Here is a 20,854-nt window from a genome sequence, read left to right on the forward strand (position 1 = left end):
TACCAGTGTTTAGCTGAACACACACGTGGCCGTTTACCACTCCATACCTTGTTTGACCGACAGTTAAATAAACCTACAAAAAGCAGACGGGTGAAGTGGGTTTTCTTGTATTCCGCAGCGTGTATAATTAATGTACCTCACCACAGTCTTGAAAAACAAAAAACAAAACAAAAACACGATTATCTTTTAAAGAAAGCAAGTGCTTTAGATCTATATTATCTCTGTGTCAAGAGAATTTGCAGAAACTCCTTCGCTTATTTGGAAAATAGAAGTGATGTAGAACATTAAAGAGAAAGCCTATCTGACAGTAGCTATAAATAGAATGTGGGGGGGACAACCAGAATGTAAATTACTACTGAGATAAGGGAACACACTGATAATTTCCTACATAATTTTACACTCCCCAACATAACTCGGATCAAACGCCCTTATGAAAGATTTATGGCGCCACCAATTATTACCGTAAGATTTGAATGGCAAATTTGTAATGACACACAAACATGCATTTGTTCTAGATTACATCAACAGAGTTAATAAATTATGCATGTAACTGCTGAGGTTTAAAAAAACAAAAATCTCCACTCCACTGATGCTTCTCTGTGGTAGAAGATTATACTACTGAAGCCTGGCTTTCTAGGCATTGGGTTTCCACTGACAAGGACTCTTGCATACCTGGAAATGGGGATCACATGTCGATGGACTTTGCATGACGATACATTTGCTTGTAACATCTGGGCACAACAAGCAAAACCAGTGTCTGTTTACTGAAACATTCTGTAGCTTATGAACATCCAAGAACAAACAAAAGGAGCCTACCATTGGAGCCACTCCAGGTACCCAGAACACCAGCTTCTGTCCTTGAGTCCTGGTGCGCCGTAGCTGAGCGGTGGTTTGCTCGTACGCACGTTTGTAGATAGTGCTAACCAGGGCTCCCAGTCTATTGAAGCTGCTCGGCTGTTGCCCAGCTGGAGTGACATCAGACCCTTGGCCTTGTGAAGCCTCCTTGTCTGAAACAAAAAGACCATATGTTCTCACTCTCCAGACAGGCTGCTAAAGGCGTCATCGCATACTTTTCAGGAAATGCTAGCACTAACTCAGGGGTCATCAGGGAAGGTGAGCTCTTGCTGTTATTTTACTGGAGAGGGGACATTATTTTAAAATAAAAATAAAAGATGAAAACAAATGCAAACAAGAGAACTAAGCATTAATTCTAACGCACTGGGAGTTCAGATGATGATAAAGTTAGAGTTCCCAATTAATGTAATCTCAACACTCAGGCAAAACACGAACGCAACCATCAGCAAAGTTGCCAATCCTGTTAACTTCTGCCCTGCTGAACTTTATTTTTCGTCACGTTGACAGAACATCCAATAATACTCAGGCTCCCCAGCGCAGAGCCATGTGCCAAGCTTATTTCTCCAGTTCCTCCATAGGGCATCAGGACACACACAGGAGCTGATGAATAACACCTACACTCAGCAGCTAGGCCTCGCTGTGCAAACAAGCTTAGGCCCCTCGGGACACTCGCAAGACATGCAACGTGAGCCACCTCAGACACATGCAGCAGGATCTCATTAGCCCCAACACAGGGATCGATTACTCTGCAGGGAGATGAGTACAGACTCACTTTACATCAAATAAAATAGATGGCAACCGGATTCAACAGGTGCCCGTGCGAGGAGAGGCGCCGGGGGCGCCTTTCCAGCGTGATGCCTAGGTTTCTAACTGTATTTCCCCTTCAGAAGCCACACCGATGCTTTACATGTGTTTTGAAGGTCAATCCAGAAAAAACAAACAAATGTAAATGAATGGGACCTCTGCCATCTGCCAGCCTCCTTTTTGTTGTGATCTGAGCATGTGTGGATGTGAGAAGGGGCTTTTATAAGATCAGAAAGGAAAATGGAGAGTGCTTAAACAGTATCATGTAGGAGATCTGGTGTGAAATCGTTTAAGGAAATAAAAAGGGGGACTGTATTAAGAGCTTTTGCCTCTACAGCCGAAACTGCTGCCCCATTTCTAAAGGGAACTGCATAAGTGAAGCATACTGCTGCACAACCTTAAACAACGTGACTCACTCATTTTATTATTATTAATCATTTGTCACTTATCCAAGGCAACACACCTGTAACAGAATTCTATCCATTTACAGCACTGCACAAGGGGAACTACAAGACGTCCTCCTGTATTTCAGTTACATTTAGCTGAATCAATATTGTTACACTACATTTGTTCATCAGTTATATCTCCGAAATTTTAATTGGATACAATTTTTTTTGCAGTGAGTTGTAGTCCAGAATTAAAGGTAATGTATCTGAGGGTGGGAGGGAGATGATACTTATGGCTGCAACTCCTTAGGACTCTCCAGTTCATAGAACAAGACAGGAACATTTACTTGCAATCAGACCCTACAGTTTGCATTCAGCTCCTCGGTGGAGCTACCGGCTGGCTTCTGAGCACACGCATTACTTGTTGCTAATCAGCAGCTCTTCAGCCCGGGGACAATGTGTTCTGTCCTGGGAGCCTACATGGTTCCTGGCAGTTTCGCACAGCAGCCTGCAAGTCAGCCTCAGGTGGGGGGGGGGGGGGGGGGGGTTATGGGCTGATTGGATCTCCATCAGGGGGTGCAAATCAGGTTGCTGTCTGGGGTTGAGCAAAAGGCCAGCTCTAAACTGAGCTGCGTTGGTTCACATAGTCTAGCAGCTGTTTTTCTCAATCTTAAAAAGGTTAACCCTCAGTCCAGGATGGACGTATGAGGTTTAATGTTTTTCCAGTCACTCCTAGCCCATTATTGGGTCCCATACTGTGCACAGGAAAGGATAAATTTTCCTCCCCAGTTATGCACATACAGAAATTAAGTGGCTCCGCCTAAACCCTACTACTCTGCGGTGACAGAGGCGATTTTCCCTTTTCTTTTTAATCATTTCAAATTGGCTGTCAGTATGTTTTTTTCTTTCTTCAGTGTAACTGTATATATACAGTGAGAGAAAAAAGTATTTGATCCCCTGCTGATTTTGTACATTTGCCCACTGACAAAGAACCATCGAAGTTCCTCAAGAGAAACAGAATATAGGCGTGAATAGGTTAATAAAAAACATCTAATACATTCATATAATTTATAACGCATCCCCTTGCTAAATGTATAGACAGCCTGATGAAGTACATATACACTCACCTAAAGGATTATTAGGAACACCTGTTCAATTTCTCATTAATGCAATTATCTAACCAACCAATCACATGGCAGTTGCTTCAATGCATTTAGGGGTGTTGTCCTGGTCAAGACAATCTCCTGAACTCCAAACTGAATGTCTGAATGGGAAAGAAAGGTGATTTAAGCAATTTTGAGCGTGGCATGGTTGTTGGTGCCAGACGGGCCGGTCTGAGTATTTCACAATCTGCTCAGTTACTGGGATTTTCACGCACAACCATTTCTAGGGTTTACAAAGAATGGTGTGAAAAGGGAAAAACATCCAGTATGCGGCAGTCCTGTGGGCGAAAATGCCTTGTTGATGCTAGCGGTCAGAGGAGAATGGGCCGACTGATTCAAGCTGAAAGAAGAGCAACTTTGACTGAAATAACCAATCGGTACAACCGAGGTATGCGGCAAAGAATTTGTGAAGCCACAACACGTACAACCTTGAGGCGGATGGGCTACAACAGCAGAAGACCCCACCGGGTACCACTCATCTCCACTACAAATAGGAAAAAGAGGCTACAATTTGCACAAGCTCACCAAAATTGGACAGTTGAAGACTGGAAAAATGTTGCCTGGTCTGATGAGTCTCGATTTCTGTTGAGACATTCAGATGGTAGAGTCAGAATTTGGCGTAAACAGAATGAGAACATGGATCCATCATGCCTTGTTACCACTGTGCAGGCTGGTGGTGGTGGTGTAATGGTGTGGGGGATGTTTTCTTGGCACACTTTAGGCCCCTTAGTGCCAATTGGGCATCGTTTAAATGCCACGGCCTACCTGAGCATTGTTTCTGACCATGTCCATCCCTTTATGACCACCATGTACCCATCCTCTGATGGCTACTTCCAGCAGGATAATGCACCATGTCACAAAGGTCCAATCATTTCAAATTGGTTTCTTGAACATGACAATGAGTTCACTGTACTAAACTGGCCCCCACAGTCACCAGATCTCAACCCAATAGAGCATCTTTGGGATGTGGTGGAACGGGAGCTTCGTGCCCTGGATGTGCATCCCACAAATCTCCATCAACTGCAAGATGCTATCCTATCAATATGGGCCAACATTTCTAAAGAATGCTTTCAGCACCTTGTTGAATCAATGCCACGTAGAATTAAGGCAGTTCTGAAGGCGAAAGGGGGTCAAACACAGTATTAGTATGGTGTTCCTAATAATCCTTTAGGTGAGGGTATATGAAGAAATAAAATACACATCAGCTGAAGGATTATGCTTGATCCTTGTTCATACCAGTCTCGCTGCCAATCCGATCATTTAAATAACGCAGGAAATTTCCTCTCTGCAAAAACAATTTTCCCCTCCATGTATGAGAGCGGTTTTTCCATGGAATGGAGAGTTGACTGTTTTCTTTTGTTTTAATTGGGTGCAATTTTAACGGAACCATTTCTTCCATGGAAAGGGAAACTCCAATAATAAACAGCCCTGCTTTTGGGTCCCTCTGCTCTGGATGATTCCAAAACACGAGTAAACGAGAAGATAAAACTGACTGGAAAATATTAATGAGAAGAAATAATAACAGACAAACTGAAAGAGGCCAGAAGAGACAATGGAAAGATTAGAAAAGTAACAAAATAAGCTGAAATTGTGTGTGTGTGTGTGTGGGGGGGGGGGAATTAAAGCTCAAAGTATAGGTGATGTTTGTTACCATTATCTGTGTACATTAGTTCATGAACATGTTATTTAGTTATTGTTGTCTTCTTCAAAGCATGTTGCTATAGTTCCCTGCCTTCAGACAAATACGATGGGTATCCTTGTAATACAACCTCCCCAGCCATGACAACACAAAGCAGGGGACAATGTTTTTTTATTTTTTTAAGAAAAGAAACAAAATACCCCAAAAGGGCACTTTGATAAAACTCAGTCTTAAGTATTTTAACCATTATAAGAAATACTGCACAAAATAAGTGAGCAAGATCATTTTAAAACACTGCTTAATACTACACTACATAATTGTTCTTTGCAACTTGCAGGATCATACCTAAAAAAAAAAAAAAAAAATCAAGCCTCTGCCTCTGACACCCTTAGGCTTCTGGGATACTATTTTGGTCTCAGTAATGGATACAAAGGATCTTCGCAGCCCCATACCAGTTTCCTACACTTTATCCCCCAGAAGCCAAAAAGGTCTCAACAAGAATTAACTTTTTAGAGTGATACGTTTGAGCTTAGTGAAGGGGCTGTACTGTGAACCACTTTGTCTAGGATGAAAGGAGGAATATAAGCTATCAAAGCTTGGTTCAGAGAGGCACAGTTCAGCCCCCATTAAAGACAGGGGAACACTTATGATCAGTTCTCAGTCTTGGCCATGACTACACCCCCCGCTGTAAAGACAAATGGCATGGATCCTCACATAATCGCATTGCTTCAGTCTTATGTCTTATCCTATGTGCAAAAGGAAGGTGCATGGCACAGCACCCTCAGTCACAGCATGCTTGGACAACCATTTGATCCATCTTGTCCAACAACTGGTCCCCCAATACTATTCCATAGTATACATATTCCAGTCCAGTTGTAATCATTTTCCTGTTCCACCTCCGATGTCATGTAACCCTCATCTTGTCATAGTATGTTTTTTCGTTTGTTTTTCCAAAATCAAACACTTATTAAAAGGCTTCTGAAGTGCATCTTGGCTTCTGTGGTGATCTTAAAATGCATAGAATTAATTCCCTCCATAATGAGATATAAAAGCTGCTTTTCTGGTGGATTCTGTTACTGGTGTTGTAATAGCCTGAAATTACATTATATTTGTATACACATACAGAAAGGGGCCCCTTATTGCCCTTTGATATCTCCCATCCAAGCTAACCAAGATATTTTCTCAGATTCAATTTGGTTTCAACAGGCAATCATTTCTCCTGTGTCACAAAGCAAGCAAATTGTAAACCAGCACACAGCATAAAATAGTCTGCCTATGTCAACAACAGCCAGAGGTTTGATGGGGGAGGTGAGATAATGCATCACAATCCAGATTCTTCTGGCATTATATAATATATATATATATATATATATACACACACACACATACACACACACACACACACACATACATACATACATACAGTGAAGGAAAAAAGTATTTGATCCCCTGCTGATTTTGTACGTTTGCCCACTGACAAAGAAATGATCAGTCTATAATTTTAATGGTAGGTGTATTTTAACAGTGAGAGACAGAATAACAACAACAAAATCCAGAAAAACATTTCAAAAAGTTATACATTTATTTGCATGTTAATGAGGGAAATAAAAGTTTTTATCCCCTATCAATCAGCAAGATTTCTGGCTCCCAGGTGTCTTTTATACAGGTAACGAGCTGAGATTAGGAGCACTCTCTTAAAGGGAGTGCTCCTAATCTCAGCTTGTTACATGTATAAAAGACACCTGTCCACAGAAGCAATCAATCAATCAGATTCCAAACTCTCCACCATGGCCAAGACCAAAGAGCTGTCCAAGGATGTCAGGGACAAGATTGTAGACCTACACAAGGCTGGAATGGGCTACAAGACCATCGCCAAGCAGCTTGGTGAGAAGGTGACAGCAGTCGGTGCGATTATTCGCAAATGGAAGAAACACAAAATAACTGTCAGTCTCCCTCGGTCTGGGGCTTCATGCAAGATCTCACCTCGTGGAGTTTCAATGATCATGAGAACGGTGAGGAATCAGCCCAGAACTACACGGGAGGATCTTGTTAATGATCTCAAGGCAGCTGGGACCATAGTCACCAAGAAAACAATTGGTAACACACTACGCCGTGAAGGACTGAAATCCTGCAGCGCCCGCAAGGTCCCCTGCTCAAGAAAGCACATGTACAGGCCCGTCTGAAGTTTGCCAACATCTGAATGATTCAGAAGAGAACTGGGTGAAAGTGTTGTGGTCAGATGAGACCAAAATCGAGCTCTTTGGCATCAACTCAACTCGCCGTGTTTGGAGGAGGAGGAATGACCCCAAGAACACCATCCCCACCGTCAAACATGGAGGTGGAAACATTATGCTTTGGGGGTGTTTTTCTGCTAAGGGGACAGGACAACTGCACCGCATCAAAGGGACGATGAACAAGGCCATGTACCATCAAATCTTGGGTGAGAACCTCCTTCCCTCAGCCAGGGTATTGAAAATGGGTCGTGGATGGGTATTCCAGCATGACAATGACCCAAAACACACAGCCAAGGCAACAAAGGAGTGGCTCAAGAAGAAGCACATTAAGGTCCTGGAGTGGCCTAGCCAGTCTCCAGACCTTAATCCCATAGAAAATCTGTGGAGGGAGCTGAAGGTTCGAGTTGCCAAACGTCAGCCTCGAAACCTTAATGACTTGGAGAGGATCTGCAAAGAGGAGTGGGACAAAATCCCTCCTGAGATGTGTGCAAACCTGGTGGCCAACTACAAGAAACGTCTGACCTCTGTGATTGCCAACAAGGGTTTTGCCACCAAGTACTAAGTCGAAGGGGTCAAATACTTATTTCCCTCATTCCCTTTATAACTTTGTTGAAATGCATTTTTCTGGATATTTTTGTTGTTATTCTGTCTCTCACTGTTAAAATACACCTACCATTAAAATTATAGACTGATCATTTATTTTTCAGTAGGCAAACGTACAAAATCAGCAGGGTATCAAATACTTTTTTCCCTTACTGCATATATATTTGTTTTTAATAGAAAATCATTTTTGTCAGAGATATGGAAAGAAAAAAAAAATTGTAACCTCTGTGATTACTTGATCAAAGAGGAAACACAGGACTCCAGATCAAAAAAATAAAGATAAGTAAATAAACTGAAACAATGTAAAATCAAAGGGATTCCAGGAGCTTATCTGTGCATTTGTTTTGGCATTTGTTTAATCAAACTCATGTTAACAGCTCAAGCTAATTCTTGTTCATTTGGAGTGCATATTTCTTTATGTCAGAGCGAATGTATTAATTACATGCACTTTGGGGAGTGAGCGGGGCTTAATATGTTTGTTTTGGTAGTTCTGTCAGTGCAACACATCGGAACTTGTTTAAAATCAGAAGAAAGCTATTCTAGAGTGTTTAGAACAGAGAACATTTGGGCTCAGTGGACTGCAGACAGATACATTTGATAGTAAGCAAATACAAATTGGGCATACATTTACCATGGAACAACAAGGCCTATTGTAATACAGTCTAGAAGTTTCCAACGCTTCTTTCATTTACATTTCTTTCATTACTATCATTACTAACATGACAGATTAACCAATACAGGACAAGATTTTACATTGGATCCAGATTAAATCTGTATGGGTTTATACAATCCTGCTGTAATACACTGTACATATATTGTATCGTAAGACTTTGTAAAGATCTTGTAGATGAAAAGGTGCACTGTAAATTAAATGTGGGTAAATAGGTAAATAAGTGGATAAAGCACTATGAGAAATACAGCTGATGTTTCACTACAACCTGGGGAACTACAGAAAGTACTTCCAGATTGTGTGGTAAGAAAGAAGCAAGCACATTTAAAAAATATATACATCTGTACAACTTCACCAGCACATACAAAATTAGGTTAATACATGAGTCAATTATGTGACAGCTACACCTAGCGGAGTGCTCAAATTACTGCAACTGATAATATACTAAAATTGGATTAATAAAAAACAAGCCAGACTGTACAGGAATAGTGTACAACAATGACAATACTGCCCTCTTGTGTTTAAATTCAGAATAACAATACAGAGAGCAAATCGTATAGAGTTCTGGGTTTGTTTTGAGGAACTGCTCAGGACAGAAATATTGGAGAAATTAACTGAAAAGGACAGAACTCATTTAAAAAACTATTTTTTCTTTAACACACCACCAACTGAACTATCCCAAACCAAGAGAACAAAAGAAACATCTTGCAGAAGACCAACATATCAGGACAGAAGGAGAGGGAATAGGAAAAGAAGAGGCACAGATGCAGGCATCTTACAGCACAGCTAAACTGGATTACCTCTCTCGTCTGGAGAGGCTGGGAGGATGTAATTCACCAGGCTCTCGGTCAGGGTAATCGCAGAGTCCACGCCTTCCTCCGCCACCTGGACCGGCCGGCTGCTGAGCAGGTAGCCAACAGTGTCGCTCACGGTGCTCTTGGTCAGCTGGTAGCCTCCCAGCACCAGGGTGAAAGCCCTCTCGGTGGTGCTGCTGATGGGGCTGGCGAGTCCATTCTTTGCGGTCTGCACTGTGGAAGTGACCACTTCAGCAATGCCCGATGCCAGCTGCGGGTAAAGAACCAAACTGCATTTTACAGGGTCATAACCTAGGCTAAACTTGGGCCAAACCATGGGACTCAGTTTCTTTACCCAAGCTCAAGAATTGGCCTTCAAATCGGACGGGTAATTTTAAAACTGTTCAGGCAGGTAATGGGCTGTACTCACCTTCTCTGGAGGGTACTGCAGGGCTGGGATCTTCTCCTCCAGCCGATCCAGTCCCTTACAGGCCAGACTGTTGACAGCAACAACTACACACAGGAAAAAGACACTTTAGACCAGCTTTGACCACAAACGACTGATTCTCCAACAGCCCTGGGTTGCTTTTGAATGTACTGTAAAACAGGGTGAAGTTCCTAATGGATCAAAACATTTACCAGAGCAAAACCATGGTCACAATACCACAATTAGCATACAGTTCAAGAAAAATAGGACTCCCAATACTTACATCAATAAAGGAATACAAATAACCTACAGTTAGTTAATGAGCTGACAGAATCTAGCCTTCAGAGGCACAGTCCTGCATGTTGTCTAGCGAAACTTAACTCAATTGTCGAAGGACGTATGTGGGGAAAAGTCAGGGGATTAAATCAAATATTTAGTTATATTATTATTATTTATTCTTAGCAGACACCCTTATCCAGGGTGACTTACAAAATATAAGCACAATACAAAGTGCAAGAATATAGTGCTGTACAAGGCATAACATATTACACATTCCAATTCACAAAATACAGTGCAATTCAAAGCATTCAAAACACATTTTACAAATTCCAATTTACACAGTATATGAGGTCTTACATCCTGAAGCTACCGAGAGCACAATGGAGATTGAAACCAGAACCACTGGTCAGTACTGCAGTTTGGAGCTGAATGTCATTGGTTTTACATGAGTTACTGGTGGGTCAGTCAGTCAAATGACTGCCTTAGTTTGACATCCACAGTCTAGGGAGGAGTAAACCTAATTTCTTTATTGGGTTCCTTTCATTTTGAAATAACACAATTATTGTGACCATGGCGATTGGAAAGGATATTTAAGTATTTCCTATTGCATACTGGAGTTATAAATTATAATCTTTTTTGTGCGGAGGTGTGCGTTAAATGTTTTCATGAAGAGAAAGTTGAAGGTTGAAAATGAAACTCTTTGCTCCTCCGTTTATTTCAAGGAGATACGGCTCATGTTGGAGTTTATGCCGTCTGTTGTTGGTCGTGGCCCGCTTCCAAAACCACTTTCGCACATTCAGAGAATGGCATCTCACCTCATTTTTTCTCTCTATCTTGTCAATCCATATTCAGAGGAAACAAGAGCATAACTCTCAGAACTTCTTAGGTTATTGACGCCTACAAATAGATTTCATTTTAAATTGAAGTAATCATGATTTAGAAGCACTCCCATCCAGCCATGCATCCTCCCTGGCTTCAGCCTGCACTCTGTGGCCCACTGCCTTGAACCCAATTCTGAACAAAGTGCATCCAAGTTCCTGTCACAAGTGGCTGTAGCAACACTTTTTTTTCTGTCAACAGGGTGGTTCTGTCTAGACGCTTGCTAATGACGAGCCAAGACAAAACCAAATGGAAAATAAAGCAATTGAGCAACAGGATAACTTGGATGCTAATTATGCTGGCGTAAACCGAAAGAAAATAAAGAAGTAGATCCGTTTCAACAGCAACCTCCAGTGCTTTCAATCTGAAAAGCTCTGAAGTGAATGTTTGGCTTCTTTGATTTCCCCTTCTGTGGGTTTTCGTACTCTACATCAGACGTTTGCCTAAGACAGGGGCCTGCCTGTTTCAGAAGAGACAGCCCTCCTTCAAGTCCTTAGATGAAAGCCAATGCTGACCCTCAAAGAGCAGATAGTGGAGTTGTGAAAACTGACTCTAACACAGTTAAAGTGACACAACAAAAATAGGGAGCGATAGAGGGAATGATATCAGAACCAGATAAAAGTGCATTGAAGTAATAGTGCTGCAGTGGATGGGGGCAGAGGCGTTATATGTACAGTCTGAATGCGTCTTGAGCAGAGCGGTGTGCGTCAGCCAGTGGGTGGGTGGTCAGTGCACCAAGCCAGGGTGTCTGGAGAAAGGGGGGTATTGTTGAGCTTCCCAGACATTGCTACAATTGATTGTTGAAGTAATATGCCTGTATTTTCCTTCACATTGTTCAAATCCTCAATTACAGAGGTTATCAAACCAGTACACTAACATGCAAATTGACTGCTACCATTCAGTCCAGCAAGAGGTGTCTAGCAAGAGAGTCTTTCTAGCTCCCGTCTTGTCTCATAGTTATAGCTATGGAAGGGAAATGTATAACGCCATATTTCCCCGTCATGCTCCTACCACTGTCTGGAAGGCAGACTTTAAAATCGCACTGATAAGAACCCTTTCAACACATTTTAACGAATTTAATTTTAAAATGACTCAGTTTTGCAAGTGTATAATTAAAGATGACAAAAATAATGTTAACTGACAGGATAGGAGATGAAAATTAAAAGCACTTGTCCCAGTGAGGCTTGGAGTTGAATGTAATTGATCAGTGACTCAAATACCTCCCCAAGACCCACACCCACAGTGTAAAACACTTCAAACATTATTTTTTTCCCCTGTAGAATTATAGGGTAAACGTTTTTCTAAAAGCTTATCTTTTCTATATATACACCATTATCTGTGCTGTAATGTATAGGCTACCCAAGGAAAGAAAACAGAAAAAAAGGCATCAGAATTTATCAGAATCACAAGAAAGGGGTTGAAGCAATTTAATACAAGACTGAAATACAAATCTGTATTTCAGTCTCGTATTATTAAATTGCAGGTTTGATGAATAAAAAGTTGGTCCAGTTTTAATCCATTTAATTGTTACATGGGATGGGTATATTTGTATATCTCTATATAAAAATATACCCATCCCATGTAACAATGAAATGGATTAAAACTGGACCAACTTTTTATTCATCAAACCAGTTGCTTATATTTTCCTCACTCCTACAGTCTCAGAATTGATAGTTCAGAAGATTTCAGGTATATATTAGAAATTCAGGTTGACATCCCCACACTTCCTCAATAAAAGTTACAGTGAGGTGGGTCCTAATGTGCCAGTGATGGAAAGGGCACGTGCTTATCGAAGACACAGTTAATCCTGAAGTTTACCTTGATGTTTTTCAGAATAACTTTTTCTCATGGACTATGATGTTGATATCGCTGAAACTGTGCAGGGATGAAATGCACCTCTTGCTCAGTTTCAGCGGGGATAAAAGGCACCCCTTGCTCAAACTGTGCAAGCTGTAGTGTGCAATTTCGTTAATCAACTTGTCACATAGTCCTAAATGCATAAAAATGTTCTATTTCCACATACGTATTGGTACTTATAAACAAATATTGAGGTACGACTATGTACTGACTGCTTTCATCTGATGAATAACTGAAATGATTTGCTGGATAACACAATCACCCTGTATTTGAATCTTATCTGGCATCCATCAGTTATTAAAATGCTCATCCTCTTCCACAGTATCCTGGCTTTATGCTTTTGATTCAGTCATGTGAATTGTCAGTCTCAGCCTTTGTTAAAAACAGCATGAGAACAGAACTCTTTAAGCATAGGTTTCCTCAGTATTTTGCACAAATTGTCCTCGACAACGTATTCCCAGTTTTTACTTAATTTAAGTAATAATATCCTAAATCAGAGACTTATAGGGTTTTTAAGTTAAGTATAAAATTGTAAGGAAATTATCTTAAGGAACTAACTGCTTATCTGTTACACAATTTAAAAGATTCAATTGTAATCAAATGATTTCAATTAAGGGCTCAATTAAGTAATTGAGAGCTCAGAGAACCGGCAGGGTCCGTGATCCACCAGGACCAGGATTGAGAACCACAGATTTAAAGCTGCCTGACCAGCTCACATGAACCCTGGGAACCAGTCACAGTTGCAGTACACTCACTCTGGGGCTCCAGTTTGTGGATGGCAGGCTGTATGCTCCACACCGCTAGGCTGGTGGCAGTCTTGGCCCCCTTCTCGTAGACCTCGCATACTGTGCAGATGAGCGGGTGAGTGTGCTTGGTGGTGGTGTAGGTCTTCTCGATGATCCCGTACGTGCTGCTCACCACGGGCAGACCAAGGAGCCGCACAAACACATTCTCCTGCCAAGAGACACGAAACGTCACCACTGCGTACAGTCACAGAGACCGTGACAGGAGAAATCTGGGGCCGTGCCACAAGGACAAACTATCTTTCCTTTAATCTTTTTTATCGTTTGTTTTTTCTTTTGTCAGCTATGGATACCAGCTTTTTATCTTTGGCTAAATAATATTTGCAAGGAAATTATGACATACAAATGTATGAGTAGCAGTGGTAATTCGTAGAAGAGGAAGATGTAATCTGTGCTTGCCTATAATTAATAATGGCAAAATTACATGAGTAATTGTTACTTAAAACATTGCAAGTTTTCTCTAAGAATGAATGCACCCTACCTGGGCGGTATGGGATTCTGCAGGATTGATGTTCTCTGTAGCCATTGTGGGACATTAACCTGCAAATACAAATGGCAAAGCCAACTTGAAATATACTGTACAAAATTGCAGTCCTAGTCTCAACACTTCATAGTTTAATGATGGTGAAGCACAAAGATCTTGGCATGACTTTGTGTTTCAGTTGCCTACAACAGTTGGTTTTCTAGAGATTTTCCAGCAGGATATTCTGGGAAATGTTTTAATTCCAGGATGGGATTTTACAGGTTAATGGGCTGATTTCACAGACCGAGACTAGCACAGTATCCAATGTAATATTAGTCCAATACTAATGCTTACTGAGGTCTGTGAAACCAGCTAAAATATTTGAAATAATAAAATGCAATGTACAGCCATGGTTGCACATAACACCCACAAAAAGCTGATTTAGCATTATTAATTCTTCACAGTTTGTCAAGAGATGTGGAATTTGGAAACAGCACTTCCCTGAAAAACACATTTGTATTTGGCTGCTGTCTTAATTAACTCCTGCAAATGCACATTCAGCACAGAACTGTGCAACGGCACAGTGCCGAGCTTGCCTAGTACAAAATGCTCAAATCAAAACACTGTCCTTTAGAAAACATAGGACACGAATAAAAACCAATTAATACAGAAACAAAAGTAGAAGTAGAAGGTACAGACGAGGTGAGGTGATGGTCCATCCCAGTTAGACAGAAAACACGAATAACTAATGCATGATTCAAAGGAGATTGTGGTACCATCCTCCACACTAACAATACAGCTTCCAATATCAACCCACAGGACGCGGAGAAGTCAACCCAGTGCGATTTCAAATGAGACACACATGCAAGGCATGCACAAAAACATGCAACTATGTCTAATGGTAGTGCTGGTAGTGAGAGGTGGGGGGCAAAATCGACACTAAATCTAGTTAAACAGGGAAACGCGGTCACAAAGCTCGCACACAGGTGCCGCACAATACAGCCGTCGGCGTTTCGATGCAACCGCACCCCGAGCACGAACACCTCGCTGGATTTAAAATAGCATTATTCCCACCCAAACACTATGCCCTAATGAATACACTTTTTACAACGTACGCAGCTGTTTTACGCTACTTATATACCGAGCAAAGACTCATCACAGTCCTACAGTGCGCAGGCTGACGTAGGGGACGGTAAGGCGGACTGTACTCACAGCAGCCTGCGGGCGAAACCACAAGCCAGCCTCTCCGGAGAAGACCCGAGACCCCTCCCTCCAGCCACACAAATACTGCCCCGGCAGCCAGGCTCCGCCCATGTGTGAGCAGCACTGTTGCCACATTGGGGGACTTGTAAGTGCCCAGGGGGGGTTTTAGTGTCAACATTTCAATAGGGGTCAATCGTGTGGCACTACCTGGGGGATTCAGGCATGTGCAAAGTGGATTTGCAACTCTTCCACTGGTCGTTTGCAATGCTCTCTGGGAAGCTGAAAACACTATCACTGTCCCGGATTGGTTAACGTCAATTTTGTGGGCGGGTCTTCTGTCCGACACGACAACACATGCTCACTGCAGTGACCAGTCTATTGATGTGTAGCATCACCACTATAGGAGGATTGTGAGACAAGTGTGACCGCCTCTCTTTCACAAATACAGCAATCAGTGTGCAAATGTTAACTGTAGGAGGACACTGAGACTTTGTTTAAGTGGCTTCTTTTTCTTTCTTTTCTGCATCTGTTACCTGTATTGAAAAAACACCTGTACAAGGAGGCTGAGCAGGAACATTTGACAGTGACTTGGGTTGGCTTGAATGATCGAAGTTACTGATTTGGCTATGATAGAGTTTGAGTCGTCATTTTGGTAGATATTAAATAATTATGATTAGAGTTTGGTTTGGAATTAGGGTTAGAGCTAAGGTTAGGTGTTAAAAGTCAGGTTTTAAGGTTAGGCTTACAATTAAGATCTTATACGCATTAAGATATAATGCTTAGAAATTGATTTAGGGATAATTTTTAATACTTTTTGTATGGGCCTTGAAGTTGGTTTGGGTTAAGGGTTAGATCAGTTTCTGACTTTCTTTACAATTGTACCATTGCTGCTGGATTTGAGAGATTTTGCTCAATTGACAAGAGCTATGACACCTAAAAATAACATTTGTTGTTTTAAAAATTAATCCACTGACTCATTCATTTTCTACAATGTGAACAAGTTCTACAGATCTGGGTAAGAGGTGAAACTTTGTGCAATCCTTGTGTAAAAGTTGAAATCCTGAAGCAGACTCAAATATTCACAAACACTGTGTCACAGAGGCCACTCTGTCTGCAACCTGCTCTTAAATAAACTTGTCACTCAACAACTGCCCAGTATCTACAATAAACAAGGTTTCTTCATATTGCCATTGGATTTAGATCAAGTAGCATTCACTTCATAAGGTTTTTACATACGTTTTATTTATTTATGCAGAATTGGTTTTAAATAAATGCTTTAATTATATAATTACGTATGTGTATTTTAATCAAAGCTAATATTTAAAAACATGCACATTTTTGTTTAAATTAATGTGAGGCTAGTTATTAAACTGGGTGTCTTAACTAAAGATCTGAACTTCGAATGTTCTTTACTTTTGATAAAGTCTGTTTAAATAATAAAAAATATAATTTGAAAAGGAAAAGGGGATTTCTAGCTACTAAGGCATTTGAGTTGCTTTCTATTGCACTGGTGCCATTTATGGAGGAGAAAAATGAAATAAATATACAGTACCTTAAGCAGGTGGTATGTTGCATTAAGCTATAATTTAAGACACACAGAGAAGCAGTCTGAAAGAAAACAATTTATTAAACTGAAGTTAATATCAATGCACCACATTGTACATACATGTTCCACTTATGTGTTACATATTAGTGCACAAAAAAGGAACTGGAACTCCTATTCCTTAAGGATATCTGAAAACATACACAGACATCCTCTAAAAACGTATCCTGGAATAAATACCAATGAGAAAAGTTGCAGTCAAATCCTGCACTCTGTTATCACTAACGTACACAATACAATCTCCCCTAAGCTTATTACAAAGTTACACTTTTCTCCAAATGCATATCTTACCAAGGCCATAATCATGACAAAGCAAAAGTTAGCTCCCACTGTCCTACTTAACATCCATTGAAAGAGGTTGAGTAAAACTTTATTTCTGCTTTTATTACAAATACTTGAATTTGAAACCCTAGATTGCAGTCAAAAGAACTGCTAGCATAGTAAAAAAGGTAAGTAACAATTGTTTGTACCAGTGCATTGGAGGTAGAATTAGTGCTGATTAGTGCTGCTGAAGGTTACTGTTTAAAGAGACATGATACCTGTGCAATATATACCACTTAACCCTCATAAGTCAAATAAATTCTGTCCCAACATATCTCTTATAAAGTCATCAAATGTCCAAATAATACATTAATGAAGAACTTATCCCTTCATTTATTTATAATACAAACAAATACAATTAAGCAAAACAAAATTAAGCTTACTCTTTTTGTCATGATTTCAGATCAGGCTTAAGATGTTAAATTATGAAAAAAAAATGTAAACTAGTGAGAGTATGTCCCTTTACTTCATTGGGCCTCTTAATAATGTCACACATACTTTTGTTTAAAAAAATAATTTGAAGTTGCCGTTTTAGAACATTTGATTTGCAGGTTTACTTCTTAGTCATGTTCTCTAGTCAATGACATATCTCCTTTAAATGAAACCACATCCAGCACTGGCACCTGTAGTGTAAATTTCCAGTGTATACAAGTGCTAATCTACTCTAGAAAAACCGCTACCAGAATGAGATCCTCACACCAAGATCAACGCATTCACAGTGTTAGTATTATTTAGCGGTCATTAGAGTTTAAGGAATAAGCTTGAGCTATACCCCCTCAGTGTCATCTACCATGCTGCCCCTGCGCTGGCTGAGGTTAAGGTTTTATTCTCAAGCTGGGTTTCAAGACTGAGAGTATTCCTAAAAGAGAGGACATCAGTCCACAAAACCCTACCACTCCAGCATTGGTCCTATATATCCCCAGCTTGTCCATCGGGATGAAGAGGTCACACAGGTTCTTCACAGTGTCGAGCAGGACCGCAGGGTTGGCCCTGAGGCTCTCGCAAAGCAGCAGCAGGAAAGCATTGAGTTTCGGGACGAGCACACAAGCCACGTCTCTGTTGTCATTGAGGTGCTCGTTTGTTTTCTGCTGGAAGCGCTTGTCGCGAGCCCTGCGCTCCATGATGTTGTAGATTTTGTACACGTCCCGAGTCAGGTTCATGACCAAAGAGACAAAGTAATAGCGGGAGGCATGCAAGCTCCAGCGGTCCTTGTTGAGGTCAGGGAGGAGCCCAATGCTTCTCACCCACAGTGCGTTGTCGCATATGAAATAGAGTGCGCGGTTTAGGTTGGCCACGGTCAGGCAGAAGCGCAGCATGGGGTCCGAGAGGTGCAGGGTTCGCTTGGTGGCATCAATGGCGCTCACTGTGTTCCCCAGCCTGAACACTGAAAGAGAACGCCAGAATAGTTGTGTGTCTCATTGTTTGGGGCCACTTTTAGAAAGAAACTTTAAATATGTTCAGCAACACATAAGATATTTGAGCAAGTTCAGGATATGTTCTTGTATACATTTTCACATGATTTGGATGATGTTACACATTGAAATGCCAGGGTCTGAACCAGAGGGATTCCAGCTGACCCTATTGTGTCACTGACACAGACCTTTCTTGCTTCTATAAGACATGCACATTTTCACAGTTATAGATCTGTAATTGTTTTTTCAAATGTGAAAACTATCAGAAGAACATGTCTTGTATTAGTGCTTTCTCTGCAACTGTTCTCCACCACATCCATTAGGCCTAATGTGTGGTGAAAGGTAACATTAATCCGACTGCCAAGATAGTCATGAAATGATGTTGGAAAAACACACCCTGGTAGTTTTAACTGGCTATCACTAAAGATCAGTGGTCTGTGATTTTGGTTTCAGAGAGCCTCAGTCCAGCCAGTTTTATAGGTTGCTCTTCATCAGCAATTTTTAAGCAACAATTTACTGATCAATTAAGCAATGGAAGGCATTATATCCAAATAAACAGGTGCAAATGGATACAGACATAATGAATCCTCTCATCCATAGGGGGTTGCCAGGGAAAACTCATGAAATGCCTATTCTGTGGCAACACATTATTATTATTATTATTTTCATTTCTTGGCAGACACCCTTATCCAGGGCGACTTACAACATAAGTGCAAAACAAAGTGAAAAAAAAAGTAAAAGGCAATCATTACAAATTCAATTTAACTAAAACATAGCAATTCAAAATAATACATTTTACAAATTTCAATTTACACAGGCAAGTACAGTAAGTGAGGTCCTACATCCTGGACGGTGAAAGCTAAGTGCTGTCAAGATGTAGGGTCACAGTCAAGGGCTACGGGAAAGGGAGCAAGGAGGAAAACAAATCGAAAACACAAGAAGCATAAAAAAACACATGTTCTTTAGGTAGCAACTTCCAGACACACTTAAGAACACACACCCATGTCATGTTGTCTTGTAAAAACTCAAAAGCCACAAAATAAATACACTGTTTCTGTAGTTTTTTTTTTTCTATGATGGTACTCTCATCACTCAGCTGTGTCTGTGTATTACACAATACTTACATTTCCTCCCTGCGCTCATGTTTGATTCCAAGATGTGGATCTTTTTCACCAGCTCTTTCCTGGCGGCCTTATTTCGCAACAAATACTTAAGTAAAGCACATGCATATTGTGTAGCTCTGAAAGGAAGCGAATTCATTAGCAGTGTCTTCCAGAACAACCAAACCAAAAAACAACCGACGAAACAAAAGGCATGCAAACGCACTTAAGACAAAGAAAGAACAACTTGGTTCAGCGCATTTGTAATTTATGTCATCAGATTACCAGGTCTATATAGGCTATACATATATTTGTGTTTGCCATAACAAAATGATTTTTAGAGAGAAACAGAATAATACAGCTATTTCGTTTTTATTTTAAACTTTGCTGGTTGAGACCTGAGAGCGTTCTAATTATAAAGTTCTAAAATTCTAATTAGAAATTGTATTTCGGAGAGCATTATATTATTAGGATGACGTTTTAGTCACGTTAGCACTCTATGCAGGTATAATTATGTCACATGTGTGCCCGGGTTATTCGTAAAACAATTCATTTTAAACGTTCAAATAGTTTTTCATGTGTTAATTGGGCTCTAAATACTCTGATCATAATGACACGTGGGATTTGCCAGACCCAATTCTTCCAGCTTTTCTTCAGAGCATCTTACTTGCTGATTACTATTCTTCTTCTCTATTAGCCCCTGTATCATTCGCAAAAGCTGCATTATACATCTATACATTACCAACAGTCTATACTACAAACTATGTTATATAATTAATCTAAGTTGATTTGATTAATTGATTTGCAATGTTACGAACTGTACATTAAAATACACACAGTGACGTTTTCTTGCTAGGGATGTTAAGAGTGCTGTACAGGACAGTAGTCGTGGTTGTACCAATTTAAGCTCCTAGCTTTAGCAATATTACTACTACTACTACTACTACTAAATAATAATAATAATAATAATAATAATAATAATAATAATAATAATAATGAGATACTCACCTGAATATACGATCTCTTCCCTGGCTTTGATTAGTAAATGTAATAAATGTCTCCATTTTTATATGTCAAGTTAGTAATAATATGTGTGTGTGTGTGTGTATATATTAAAGTAAATGACTTCGGAAGTTAGCCAAACGTAGATTGTACAAAAGTAAAACGTGTTATAATTATTTAGATTCACTCAGGTTTACATACAGGAGCAGGTTTAAAATTGTGAGTTAAACGGAGGGCAGGATCCGGCCGCACAGCGCAGCTCTTGGGAAATGCCGGCCCTTTCACCCAGAGACGTGGGAAACAAAGATCACAGCGCGTCACAAACACACCGGCCGCCAAACACTCAACACACACATG

At 40.5% G+C, this 20,854-nt stretch overlaps 2 protein-coding genes across 3 annotated transcripts in view; both read right to left on the minus strand.

The window, feature by feature from the left end:
- Window positions 1-15,130, minus strand: part of plin1 (perilipin 1) — a 37,737-nt gene extending 22,607 nt beyond the window's left edge. Inside the window, exons 1-6 of one of the 2 annotated variants that reach the window (XM_066701996.1) lie at window positions 15,069-15,130; window positions 13,875-13,933; window positions 13,346-13,544; window positions 9,579-9,661; window positions 9,155-9,419; window positions 817-1,007 (exon numbers count right to left, since the gene is read on the minus strand). In XM_066701996.1, coding sequence (XP_066558093.1) covers window positions 817-1,007; window positions 9,155-9,419; window positions 9,579-9,661; window positions 13,346-13,544; window positions 13,875-13,919 — 783 coding nt within the window. In that variant the 5' untranslated portion in view covers window positions 13,920-13,933; window positions 15,069-15,130. Of the gene's footprint in view, window positions 1-816; window positions 1,008-9,154; window positions 9,420-9,578; window positions 9,662-13,345; window positions 13,545-13,874; window positions 13,934-14,997 lie in introns of both variants that reach the window. The other variant, XM_066701997.1, reaches the window with a different exon arrangement.
- A 1,538-nt stretch (window positions 15,131-16,668) lies between these two features.
- On the minus strand, window positions 16,669-20,764 carry pex11a (peroxisomal biogenesis factor 11 alpha). Its single transcript, XM_066702003.1, has 3 exons — window positions 20,504-20,764; window positions 19,520-19,635; window positions 16,669-18,367 (listed from the first exon to the last, which is right to left on the minus strand). The coding sequence occupies exons 1-3, from the start codon at window positions 20,557-20,559 to the stop codon at window positions 17,799-17,801; spliced, it is 741 nt and encodes a 246-aa protein (XP_066558100.1). The 5' UTR covers window positions 20,560-20,764; the 3' UTR covers window positions 16,669-17,798.
- Between the last annotated feature and the right edge of the window lie 90 nt (window positions 20,765-20,854).

The sequence above is a fragment of the Amia ocellicauda genome, chromosome 4 (genome assembly GCF_036373705.1).
Source record: "Amia ocellicauda isolate fAmiCal2 chromosome 4, fAmiCal2.hap1, whole genome shotgun sequence".
NCBI classification, from domain to species: domain Eukaryota; kingdom Metazoa; phylum Chordata; class Actinopteri; order Amiiformes; family Amiidae; genus Amia; species Amia ocellicauda.

Bases quoted from the DNA above. Each gene is read 5' to 3' on its own strand.
- pex11a (XM_066702003.1), bottom strand. From the start codon at position 20,559: ATGGAGACATTTATTACATTTACTAATCAAAGCCAGGGAAGAGATCGT. The intron at 19,636-20,503 runs GTGAGTATCTCA...GCTTCCTTTCAG, and splicing joins GGAAGAGATCGTATATTCAG to AGCTACACAATATGCATGTG. The intron at 18,368-19,519 runs GTAAGTATTGTG...GTTCTCTTTCAG, and splicing joins CATGAGCGCAGGGAGGAAAT to TGTTCAGGCTGGGGAACACA.